General features: G+C 40.0%; 1 protein-coding gene across 1 annotated transcript in view; it reads right to left on the reverse strand.

The window, feature by feature from the left end:
• The window catches only part of LOC133606830 (carboxypeptidase Z-like), a 79,637-nt gene that overhangs the window by 35,941 nt on the left and 30,154 nt on the right, over positions 1-13,542 (reverse strand). Inside the window, exons 3-4 of the mRNA XM_061961192.2 lie at positions 9,805-10,179; positions 2,261-2,488 (exon numbers count right to left, since the gene is read on the reverse strand). Coding sequence (XP_061817176.2) covers positions 2,261-2,488; positions 9,805-10,179 — 603 coding nt within the window. The remainder of the gene's footprint in view (positions 1-2,260; positions 2,489-9,804; positions 10,180-13,542) is intronic.

The raw sequence follows: 13,542 nt of genomic DNA on the forward strand, positions 1-13,542 counted from the left end.
GACACACGGAATTTTGGATTTTCATTTGTTGCCACTTCAAATCATCAAAATTAAATGAAATAAACATTTGAATGCATCAGTCTGTGTGCAATGAATAAATATAATGTGCAAGTTACACCTTTTGAATGCAATTACTGAAATAAATCAAGTTTTTCAAAATATTCTAATTTACTGGCTTTTACCTGTATATATATATATGTATACATACATACATACACACATATACATATATATACACATACACACACACCTACATATATATATACGTATATACACACACACACACACACACACACATATATATATATATATATATATATATATATACAAACCCCGTTTCCATATGAGTTGGGAAATTGTGTTAGATGTAATGTTTCAACCCATATTCAATTGAATGCACTACAAAGACAAGATATTTGATGTTCAAACTCATAAACTTTTTTTTTTTTTGCAAATAATAATTAACTTAGAATTTCATGGCTGCAACACGTGCCAAAGTAGTTGGGAAAGGGCATGTTCACCACTGTGTTACATGGCCTTTCCTTTTAACAACACTCCGTATATGTTTGGGAACTGAGGAGACACATTTTTTAAGCTTCTCAGGTGGAATTCTTTCCCATTCTTGCTTGATGTACAGCTTAAGTTGTTCAACAGTCCGGGGGTCTCCGTTGTGGTATTTTAGGCTTCATAATGCGCCACACATTTTCAATGGGAGACAGGTCTGGACTACAGGCAGGCCAGTCTAGTACCCGCACTCTTTTACTATGAAGCCACGTTGATGTAACACGTGGCTTGGCATTGCTGAAATAAGCAGGGGCGTCCATGGTAACGTTGCTTGGAATGCAACATATGTTGCTCCAAAACCTGTATGTACCTTTCAGCATTAATGGCGCCTTCACAGATGTGTAAGTTACCCATGCCTTGGGCACTAATACACCCCCATACCATCACAGATGCTGGCTTTTACACTTTGCGTCTATAACAATCCGGATGGTTCTTTTCCTCTTTGGTCCGGAGGACACGACGTCCACAGTTTCCAAAAACAATTTGAAATGTGGACTCGTCAGACCACAGAACACTTTTCCACTTTGTATCAGTCCATCTTAGATGAGCTCAGACCCAGCGAAGCCGACGGCGTTTCTCGGTGTTGTTGATAAACGGTTTTCGCCTTGCATAGGAGAGTTTTAACTTGCACTTACAGATGTAGCGACCAACTGTAGTTACTGACAGTGGGTTTCTGAAGTGTTCCTGAGCCCATGTGGTGATATCATTTACACAATGATGTCGCTTGTTGATGCAGTACAGCCTGAGGGATCGAAGGTCACGGAAATAGCTGCTTACGTGCAGTGATTTCTCCAGATTCTCTGAACCCTTTGATGATATGACGGACCGTAGACGGTGAAATCCCTAAATTCTTTGCAATATCTGGTTGAGAAAGGTTTTTCTTAAACTGTTCAACAATTTGCTCACGCATTTCTTGACAAAGTGGTGACCCTCGCCCCATCCTTGTTTGTGAATGACTGAGCATTTCATGGAATCTACTTTTATACCCAATCATGGCACCCACCTGTTCCCAATTTTCCTGTTCACCTGTGGGATGTTACAAATAAGTGTTTGATGAGCATTCCTTAACTTTATCAGTATTTATTGCCACCTTTCCCAACTTCTTTGTCACGTGTTGCTGGCATCAAATTCTAAAGTTAATGATTATTTGCAAAAAAAAAAATGTTTGTCAGTTAGAACATCAAATATGTTGTCTTTGTAGCATATTCAACTGAATATGGGTTGAAAATGATTTGCAAATCATTGTATTCCGTTTATATTTACATCTAACACAATTTCCCAACTCATATGGAAACGGGGTTTGTATATATATATATATATATATTTATATATATATATGTGTGTGTGTGTGTGTGTGTGTGTGTGTGTGTGTGTGTGTGTGTGTATTTATGTTGTTTAATGTAAACGGTTGCTCAAACAAAACAGAAATGTAATTCACGTCTTTATTCATCCTTTGTGAGCTACATAAGATTTTCCCCATTTTTAAGAAGGATTCTTCATCCTTGTACTTTGAAAATACATTGAGTTTGAACAGTCCCTTAAGTGGATAATTTTAGTGCCTAGTTTGAATCCTTTGCTTAATCCATTCCATAGAATAGCCGCACCTTTGTATAAGCCTCAGGGTTTAAAGCTTTGGAAAACAGTTGCGTTTTATAACCCGAAAAATATGTTGATAAAATGTATCCGTCTGTCTTACGTAAATCATGTTGTCCGGGGTTGTTGGAGAACTCGATGACCAGCAGCTCCCTGCCCTCCATGCTGCGGCCGACGCTGTAGGTTTTGGCAATGTCGGCACATTCCTGCTGGGTTTTCTTCAGGACGCTGTTCATCTGAGCGTTGGTGTGGTAGGTGAACTTGATCTTCAAGGCCGGCTCCACCGGAGGAACGTCGAGCAGGAAGTAATCATAGTCTCCATCGGACTGCGCTGCAAGACAAAGAGCACAATTGGTGTTTTTGCAGCCTGACTAAAAGTTTGTCACCAGCCAAATGGCTCGTCAAGACAAAGTGCGCAGAGGAATGCTGTTATTTTCGGACTCGCACTCATTATTTCATAACTGCAGCATAGAACAGGGAAAAATCTTGGCCTCTTATTCTGGATCTTTGAGTCATTTTCTTATTCTGGCTCACTCTTTTCTCCATTTTTTATGGCTATTTTCAACTAATTATACAAGCTTTCTCTTATTTGGGATCTTGAAGTCATTTCTGACGATCTGCTCTTGCATACTACATCATCTGCATCTGGTCTTTTATTATAATAGTTCTTCACACGCAGCTGAAGAATGCTGCTCGGCACTTATTCAAGCAGAGAGTTTGCACGAGATCAGTGACAAAGTCCAAATGTTTTCTTTTCCGGAAAGTTCCCGGCAACCATCTGGTTTGCACACACTGGAATCTGGCATGAAAGCTCAACTGGAATTTCATATCTCCTCCATCTCTCCCTTTGGACTCTTTAGTGTGTTTTTCCCCTCGGTTTTCATTGGACGACATCGTTGCTTTCCCCCTTCTCACTTTTTGTTTTGTTGCAGAGCTTCTGGAAACAATCATTCTGTGTCACAACAATATTGTATGTGATACGATAATGTTCAAAAGGAAAAAAATCTGCCTTTTCATGGCAATACTATCCAAATAAAGTTGTTTATAAAAGTACAAGTCACGTTAAGTCTCTGTGAGTAAGAAAAATCAAGTTGTAATATTAGATAAAAAGTCGGGAAAAGCTTACAATGTTAAAAGTTAGAGGAAGAGTCTCATTTATAGAATAAGTCACATTATTTTGTGTAAAAATAAGTGATAGCATTTTATATAGAAAACTGCCAGTTTTAGGATCGTTTTAAGATATTTTAAATGTGTAAATAGGCTTGTTTATTGGAGATAGTATTCTCCTAGTATCAGGAGAAAAAAGTTGTAATGTGACGCGAGTTGTCGTAACGTTATGAAACTAGTAGTTTTCTTTGAAGTATATAGTATTTTCCAGACTATAAGGAGCACTTAAAATCTTTTTTATAACCCGGTGCGCCCAATGTAAGGAATACGTTTGGTTGAGCTTACCCACTTCGAAGCTATTTTGTTTGGTACATGATGTGATGATAAGTGTGACCAGTAGATGGCAGTCAAACATAAGAGATAAGTGTAGGCTGCCCTATGATGCAATATGACTCAAATAAACAACACCAACATTTTATATGTTCCATTGAAAATATAGAACATTACACACGGCGCTCAAAAATCTATCAAAATGTTTTAGTACGACTTTGGTAAGCTATGAAGCCGCACCGCTTGATGGATTGTACTGTGCTACAACATACAAGTATTATTATGGTATGTGTATAAGGTTGCCATTTCTAATGTAAAGTAGTGTAACGTTCTAACTTATCTGTCAGTAAACTCGCCATGAAACCGCTAAAACATACTGGTGTAGTGAGTTAACATTATTCACCCAAGGAACTTTAGTTATTAGAGAGGTCTGGTCGGACAGTTTTTCACGGGACACATTTCCGGCGGATGAGGAGATGCTGCTCCGTTATTGATTTAAGTAAAGTCTGAATGTCATTAAAACAGTTAGCTCCATCTTTTGACACTTTTTCCAGTCCCGTCCTTGCATGCTACACCGCTACAACAAAGATGACGGGGAGAAGACGCTGCCGAAGGTGAGCCACGTAAATAAGACCGCTCACAAAACGGCGCATCCTGAAGCGACTGTCAGAAAGCGGCTTGAAGATGATCTGTAAAACATAATCTATGCAACATTTTGACCAAAGAACCACCATCCATGTTTTGTAAACCACAAGGAAGTGTTTTTCATTTAGAAAAAAATAATAATAATAATATGATAATACGCCCTATAATTCGGTGCGCCTTATATATGGAAAAAAAAATAGACCATTCATTGGCAGTGCGTCTTATAATCCGCTGCGTCCCATGGTCCGGAAAATACGGTAAATTGTAATAGTAGAGGACATAAAGTCTTATTTTTTGGTGTTGGAAAAGAGTAATTGTATCACAAAAATACTGTAACTACAATAAAAAGTTGTAATTTTTCCAGGATCAAATATTTATTCTCGGGAAAAGGCAAGTAAATAATGTCCTTTTTTCTTTGTTTGTTATTGAAATAAAAGTCTGAAAAAATTATTTTGAGGAAGAAGTTGTGCAAATGAAATGAAGTTCATGACGTAAAACTGGAATATTGTCGTGTTTTTCGAGAGCAAAGATAATAAATAAAATAAAATAAGTTGTACTCTTAAAAGAATTAAGTCATAACTTTTCCAGATAAAAGTCAGTATAACCAGTAATAAATCTTACTTTTACAAGGTTAAAATTGGAGAGCGTTCATTTTGAAAAGTGACGTTTACGAGAAAAAAGTCATAATCTGTTTGTAATCTGTCGCAAAAGGTCAGACGGGAACCGGATCTGTTTTTTCTATGAAAAATAATCGACAAATCCGTTCCAGACGCCCAAAAACAAAAAACAAAAACATTGTATTGTCTACCAGCTATCAACATATCAACAATCTTTTTATTGCAAACTGTCGGCCAAAACTATGCCAACATTTGTTTTACTGTCGTCTTCGTCTTCCCCCAATCAGCACTCAGCCTGGTGCGTTCACAGACAATTGGAAATCGCAAATCTCCAAATACCACTCATGACTCATAGCTGCTATGGCAAATTATTTAGCTGACTGGATTAAAAAAGGCAGGGACTGAGTAACCAAGGCTGGATTATGTGGATTCACATACGTCACATGTTCGGTTGTACGATAACCCACACACTATACGAAAAACCGAGGCATCATTTTCGTCGAAAACCGAATCACACAAAAAGTGGGCTGTGCGAAAACCGAGCTTTGACTGTATCCTACTTTTATGAAAATTGCATGATATTTTCCTTTAAGATAACTGTCGTATTGAACGAGAAAAAACCCCTCATAATACTAGTAGTAGTAATAAAAGTAACGTTGATCGGTAACTTTAAGGAGAAAAAAGTGTCATAAAATGTCCATGGGTAAAGCATGTTTTTATATTATACAGTGTCTGTTAAAAAGTATTTTCAGATAAAACATTAGGGTTGTCCCAATACCAATATTTTGGTACAGGTACCAAAGTGCATTTCGATACTTTTCGATACTTTGATACTTTTCTAAACAAAAAATGGCATTATTGGCTTAATTTTAACAAAAAATCTTACGGTACATTAAACATATGTTTCTTATTGCAATCAAAGAACAACTTTGTCCTTAAATAAAATAGTGAACATACTAGACAACTTGTCTTTTAGTAGTAAGTGTCATGATCCGTGGTCCGGATCTTGCTTTGGTTAGTTATGTTCTGTTAGTTTTGGACTCCCTTAGTTCCTGTTGTGTGCACTCCTGGGTTTATTTTAGTGACCATGGGGATTAATTGGGTTCACTTGCCTCTGGTTAGTGGTCCCACGCTCAGCTGCTGTCAACCACTAATCAGAGAGCTATTTATTCACCTTGCTCGCCACGCTCAGTCTGGCGTCATTATTTGCGTCACGCAACCGACTACGTAAGTCTTGTATGTTTCATGCCACGGTTTAGTGAGTGTTCCATGTCCATAGTTCTATGTTTCCTGCGCCAAGTTTTTGCCTTAGCTTCCCGTGTGTTAGGCACGCTTGCCTTTGTTGTTTGCCTGTTATTTTGTAAGTTGGATGATTTATATAAGGAATAAATCATATCCTATTTTCACGCTTTCGTCCGCAGTCGTCCGTTCTGCATCGGGGAGGAACGACCCCCCGCGTGACAGTAAGTAAGCAAACAAAGGCTCCTAATTTGTCTGCTGATGTATGCAGTAACATATTGTGTCATTTATCATTCTATTATTTTGTCAAAATTATAAAGGACAAGCGGTAAACATTGATTATTAATCCATTTGTTCATTTACTGTTAATTTACTGTTTATTTTCTGTTTCAACATGTTCTATTTACACTTCTGTTAAAATGCAATAATCACTTATTCTTCTGTTGTTTGACACTTTACATTAGTTTTGGATGATACCACAAATTTGGGTATCGATCCGATACCAAGTAGTTACAGGATCATACATTGGTCATATTCAAAGTCCTCATGTGTCCAGGGACGTATTTCCTGAGTTTATAAACATAATATAATTTTTTTTTAAACAGGAAAAAAGATTCTGTGATGATAAAAAAAATCTATGTATTCATAGTAGTATCGACTAGATACGCTCTTGTACTTGGTATCATTACAGTGGATGTCAGGTGTAGCTCCACCCATGGCCTTTGTTTACATTCAGGCGTGCTAGCTTTAGTTAGCGGTAACACTGGTGAGCTATTGTATCCTCCTACGGTGTGTAGTGAAGCATGTTTAGCTATTCTTCATGCCTGCAGGACGAGGAATAGCTAAACATGCTTCACTACACACCGTAGGAGGATACAACCTACTTGTAAGAAAGTTTGAGGTGGGCGGGGTTGGGGTGGGCGAGGCCGGGCGAGGTTAAAGGGGGAGGAGTATATTTTAATTCACTGACATTCAAGTATTTCTTATATATATATATATATATATATATATATATATATATATATATATATATATATATATATATATATACATATATATACACTGTAAAAAATTACTGTAAAAATACAAAAAAAAATTACAGTTATATACTGTTCTTCTTAAATGCAGTTAAGTACTGTAAATTTTGTTGCATTTTACAAAAAATATCGACCAGCAGTAAGTTACTGTAAAACTACAGTATAATTCAGTATTTTTCAGACTTGTTTCTTGGGTCCGCCCACAATTCGTCCAACCGAGCTTCATTTCACCTGGCCGCCGCAGCTAAATCCATCCTACTGCATGGTGTGTTTTTGATAACAAGGTAAGAGTCACTTGTACCTTGATGTGTCATTTTCTGTTTGAATTGCTTTATATATATATATTTATAAAGTCCGAAATGACAGCGTCACAGTCAGCATCACAGACACTATCGTTGACCACATGTACCGCCGCATGCTAGCGAGCTAAGTTTTCTTCATATTTGTCATAGTGATCATAATGTCATAGTCATCTAAAAAAGATGATAACTTGCAACATATGTGCTACGACTTGCAGCAATGTATTTGCGTATGTTAGACCAGTGGGGGGTACTTGAAGGTATGCCAAGGGGTACGTGAGATTTTTTTTAAATATTCGAAAAATAGCAACACTTAAAAAATCCTTTAGAAATATATTTATTGAATAATACTTCAACAAAATACATGTTTAGGATGAAGTTCATGAATCCTGAAGGATCTCTACTACAATCCCCAAAGAGGGCACTTTAAATTGATGATTACTTCTATGTGTAGAAATCTTTATTTATAATTGAATCACTTGTTTATTTTTCAACAAGTTTTTAGTTGTTTTTATATTTTTTTTTCCAAATAGTTCAAGACCACTACAAATGAGCAATATTTTTGCACTGTTATACAATTTAATACATCAGAAACTGATGACATAGTGCTGTAATTTACTTCTTTATCTCTTTTTTTCAACCAACAATGCTTTGCTCTGATTAGGGGGTACTTGAATTAAAAAAAATGTTCACAGCACTGAAAAAAGGTTGAGAACCACTGTCCTAAGGCAGTGGTTCTCAACCTTTTTTCAGTGATGTACCCCCTGTGAACATTTTTTTAATTCAAGTACCCCCTAATCAGAGCAAAGCATTTTTGGTTGAAAAAAAGAGATAAAGAAGTATAATCACTGGATACATATAACAATTTAATTCTTTTTTTTTTCCTTTTACATTTTTCTTTCCATGATGGCACGTGAGGCCCTGCCTCACCTGACTGCACGTCACTGAGTGATTGACAAATACAATTAGGATTGTTCCCGAAAAATCCTGATTTTATTCTCATTTTACCCTTGTAAAAATGTCACTTTTCCTTTTTTATCGTAGACTTTTTCCTCGTGACTTTAGCACTTTTTTGGTAAGACTTTATTTTGGCAACACTAATTACTTTTATATATATATATATATATATATATATATATATATATATATATATATATATATATATATATATATATATATATATATATATATATATATATATATACACACACAGGTAAAAGCCAGTAAATTAGAATATTTTGAAAAACTTGATTTATTTCAGTAATTGCATTCAAAAGGTGTAACTTGTACATTATATTTATTCATTGCACACAGACTGATGCATTCAAATGTTTATTTCATTTAATTTTGATGATTTGAAGTGGCAACAAATGAAAATCCAAAATTCCGTGTGTCACAAAATTAGAATATTACTTAAGGCTAATACAAAAAAGGGATTTTTAGAAATGTTGACCAACTGAAAAGTATGAAAATGAAAAATATGAGCATGTACAATACTCAATACTTGGTTGGAGCTCCTTTTGCCTCAATTACTGCGTTAATGCGGCGTGGCATGGAGTCGATGAGTTTCTGGCACTGCTCAGGTGTTATGAGAGCCCAGGTTGCTCTGATAGTGTCCTTCAACTCTTCTGCGTTTTTGGGTCTGGCATTCTGCATCTTCCTTTTCACAATACCCCACAGATTTTCTATGGGGCTAAGGTCAGGGGAGTTGGCGGGCCAATTTAGAACAGAAATACCATGGTCCGTAAACCAGGCACGGGTAGATTTTGCGCTGTGTGCAGGCGCCAAGTCCTGTTGGAACTTGAAATCTCCATCTCCATAGAGCAGGTCAGCAGCAGGAAGCATGAAGTGCTCTAAAACTTGTTTCCACCATCAGTGATGGTTTGGGGTGCCATGTCATCTGCTGGTGTCGGTCCACTCTGTTTCCTGAGATCCAGGGTCAACGCAGCCGTCTACTGCTTCATCTCTGTTATGTTTTTGGACAATACTACTTGCCGTAGTTTTGAAGCAATGCATGATGGGAATCCGGATGTTGTGTGTCAGTGCATTAACGTGCCGGCTAGAAAAAACACACGCTGAGAAATAGCTCCGTGCCTGCCTACTTTATGGGTTATAGATAAACCTATGGATAATGGAGACATATATAATAGTCTCCTTTTCAGGTGAGAGAGGACGTTAAAGGCAGTGCCTTTAAGGCACGCCCCCAATATTGTTGTCCGGGTGGAAATTGGGAGAAATTCGGGAGAATGGTTGCCCCGGGAGATTTTCGGGAGGGGCACTGAAATTCGGGAGTCTCCCGGGAAAATCGGGAGGGTTGGCAAGTATGGTACCGGTATACCGTACAACCCTATAAAACATTTGAAAAAAAATCACCTTTGAGATCCTTGATGGGGTCGTAGCATCCTTCTTCCTCCCCCACGAAGAAGCGATCGCAGTCCAGGAAGTAGGGCCAGGCCATTTCGATGGCCTCAAAGGCGTGGACGCACCTTTTCTGCAGCGCCTCGCAGGTGGAGCGACAAGGCTTCACCACCTTGTCCTTCTCGCAGCGTGGCGCTAACACGGAGCAACCCAGCATGCGGATCTCTGGTTGGCACTCTCCGCCCAGCAGTGACTCGACAACGCTCATGAGAAGGTACTCCACGCCGCTCTCGGCCTCTTGGCGAGTGCTGTGGCCCAGGATGTTGGGGAAGAGGGTCTGGGAGTACGTCATGTCTTCGCAGTACGACAGCTGGATGTCCGTGCATTTGGCTGCAACACAAAAACACGTTAGCCATGGAGCAATATCACCACGTGTTGCACAGGACATAAACACTGCAGTTGTTTAGGGCCACAAGGGCCATTTTGGCCTGTTGCAATGCAAGCAGCACATATTTGTATTCCTCATACTTTGCAGCAGGCCCATATTATCATTCCTCATACTTCAACTTGTATTATTATAGTTCCGCACGTTTCTCTTACGATTAATACGAGACGGATAGGCCAACGAACCCCCACATATGTTATACCATCGAAAAGGTCTCACTCGGTCATACGGTGATACTTTAAGTTGGGAACATTTCGTGTTACCATGACGACTCTATTCACAATTTTTTTTTTAATGGGCCAATTTAATGGGTACATACCCTTTTAATGGATGATTGCTCTGGAGACAAATGCTAAAAAGACAAGATTACCTCCTCTTGTCTACTTCTGACACAAGCTAACTGATAGCATGCTAACATTAGCTTGCTTGCATGCTAACATAAGCATGATTTTTTTTTTTAGCTAAATTTGCTTCCGTTGACCCCAGAGTCAAATAACTTGGTACCTGACACTTGTTAACTGTTAGCATGCAAACATTAGCATACTAGCAAGCTAATATTAGCATGCTAACCTTTCTTTTGCAGTTTTTTTTTTCAATTCCGCAGCCATACACCTTAAGCCGTGTTACTTGATATGTGAGACATGCTAACTGTTAGCATGCCATTGTTAACACACCTGCTAAGTGTTACATTTTAATGTAAGCATGTTAATGTTTTAGGCTAGCTCTATAGCTCATTTTGTACAGTAACACCTAAAACTCACGGATTCGGACACTCGACACCATCTTAAAAGTATAGCTGCTTCCAGAGGTCCAGGGCACAGATAGCAGGCCCATCAAAATTTCTAGTTGAATATTGTTGTCTTTTTCCATGAATAATACGTCAATGCAGGTTTGAATGGGCTTCACTACAATGGGGGATTTGAACACCTTTCAGTCCCCTTGGACTTATGAACTTGGCAACCTTTTTTTGAAAAATATAAACATGTGACTATTGCTTGGATTTTAATGACGTCCCGCCCATTAAATATGCCTGGTGGTCAAGCTAGCTCTGTTCTCAATGGCTACGAAGCACCATTTAGCCTTTCTCCAAGAAAAAAATGCCCTATGCTTGTGTTGTTTTCGGCTTTATGAGTCGTTTAAATCTCAAAAAGGATAACGTTTTTTTTCCAGAGTACCTCGAGAGGTTATCAAAAAGACTGCAGAATTTTACGAAACGACAACTAGAAAAGTAAAACGCCCAGCAGTCCAAGGGACCAGAGTCAAAAAATGCACGAGTTTGCATTCATTAAAGGTTTGTTTGATATATCTTTTATACTTTAACGTTTATTATTTCCCATTGAAGTATTATGTTGATATTTGTATTTCTGAAACACATGTTTGCCACTAGTGTTTCAAAAAGCACCAACTCGGCGTATCTAAATAAAAGAAAATGTATGCATGTATGTGTATGTACGTATATATATATATATATATGTATATATATATATATATATATATATATATATATATATATATATATATATATATATATATATATATATACATCCATCTATCTTCTTCCGCTTATCCAAGGTCGGGTCTCGGGGGCAGCAGCCTAAGTAGGAAAGCCCAGACTTTCCTCTCCTCAGCCACTTCGTCCAGCTCTTCCCGGGGGATCCCGAGGCATTCCCAGGCCAGCCGGGAGACATAGTCTTCCCAACGTGTCCTGGGTCTTCCCGTGGCCTCCTACCGGTTGGACGTGCCCTAAACACCTCCCTAGGGAGGCGTTCGGATGGCATCCTGACCAGATGCCCGAACCGCCTCATCTGGATCCTTTCGATGTGGAGGAGCAGCGGCTTTACTTTGAGCTCCCCCCGGATGACAGAGCTTCTCACCCTATATCTAAGGGAGAGCCCCGCCAACCGGCGAAGGAAACTAATTTCGACCGCTTGTACCCGTGATCTTGTCCTTTTGGTCATAACCCAGAGCTCATGACCATAGGTGAGGATGGGAACGTAGATCGACCAGTAAATTGAGAGCGTTGCCTTCCGGCTCAGCTCTTTCTTCACCACAACGGATCAATACAGCGTCCGCATTACTGAATACGCCGCACCGATCCGCCTGTCGATCTCATGATCCACTCTTCCCTCACTCGTGAACAACACTCCGAGGTACTTGAACTCCTCCACTAGGAGCAGGGTCTCCTCCCCAATCCGGAGATAGCATTCTACCCTTTTCCGGGCGAGAACCATGGACTCGGACTTGGAGGTGTTGATTCTCATTCCAGTCGCTTCACACTCGGCTGCGAAACGATCCACTGAGAGCTGAAGATCCTGGCCAGAAGAAGCCATCCACATCATCTGCAAAAAGCAGAGACCTAATCCTGCAGCCACCAAACCGGATCCCCTCAATGCCTTGACTGCGCCTAGAAATTCTGTCCATAAAAGTTATGAACAGAATCGTTGACAAAGGGCAGCCTTGGCGGAGTCGAACCCTCACTGGAAACGTGTCCGACTTACTGCCGGCAATGCGCACCAAGCTCTGACACTGATCGTACAGGGAGCGGACCGCCACAATCAGACAGTCTGATACCCCATACTCTCTGAGCACGCTCCATACGACTTCCCGAGAGACACGGTCGAATGCCTTCTCCAAGTCCACAAAGCACATGTAGACTGGTTGGGCAAACTCCCATGCACCCTCAAGGACCCTGCCGAGAGTAAAGAGCTGGTCCAAAGTTCCACGACCAGGACGAAAACCACACTGTTCCTCCTGAATCCGAGGTTCGACTATCCGGCGTAGCCTCCTCTCCAGTACACCTGAATATACCTTACCGGGAAAGCTGAGGAGTGTGACCCTCCGGTTAAAGAGAGGAACCACCAATCTGCCAATCAAGAGGTACCGCCCCCGATGTCCACGCGATGCTGCAGAGTCTTGTCAACTAAGACAGCATCCAGAGCCTTAAGTAAATCCGGGCGGGTCTCATCCACCCTCGGGGCCTTGCCCCCAAGGAGCTTTTTAACTACCTCAGCAACCTCAGCACCAGATATGGGAGAGCCCACCACAGATTCCCCAGGCACTGCTTCCTCATAGGAAGACGTGTTGGTGGGATTGAGGAGGTCTTCGAAGCATTTCCTCCACCAATCCACAACATCCGCAGTCGAGGTCAACAGAACACCATCCGCGCCATACATGGTGTTGACAGTGCACTGCTTCACCTTCCTGAGGCGGCGGATGCTGGTCCAGAATCGCTTCAAAGCCATCCGCAAGTCATTTTCCATGGCTTCCTCGAACTCCTCCCATGTCCGAGTTTTTGCCTTTGCGACCGC

This window comes from Nerophis lumbriciformis, linkage group LG05, assembly GCF_033978685.3.
Source record: "Nerophis lumbriciformis linkage group LG05, RoL_Nlum_v2.1, whole genome shotgun sequence".
Classification (NCBI taxonomy): domain Eukaryota; kingdom Metazoa; phylum Chordata; class Actinopteri; order Syngnathiformes; family Syngnathidae; genus Nerophis; species Nerophis lumbriciformis.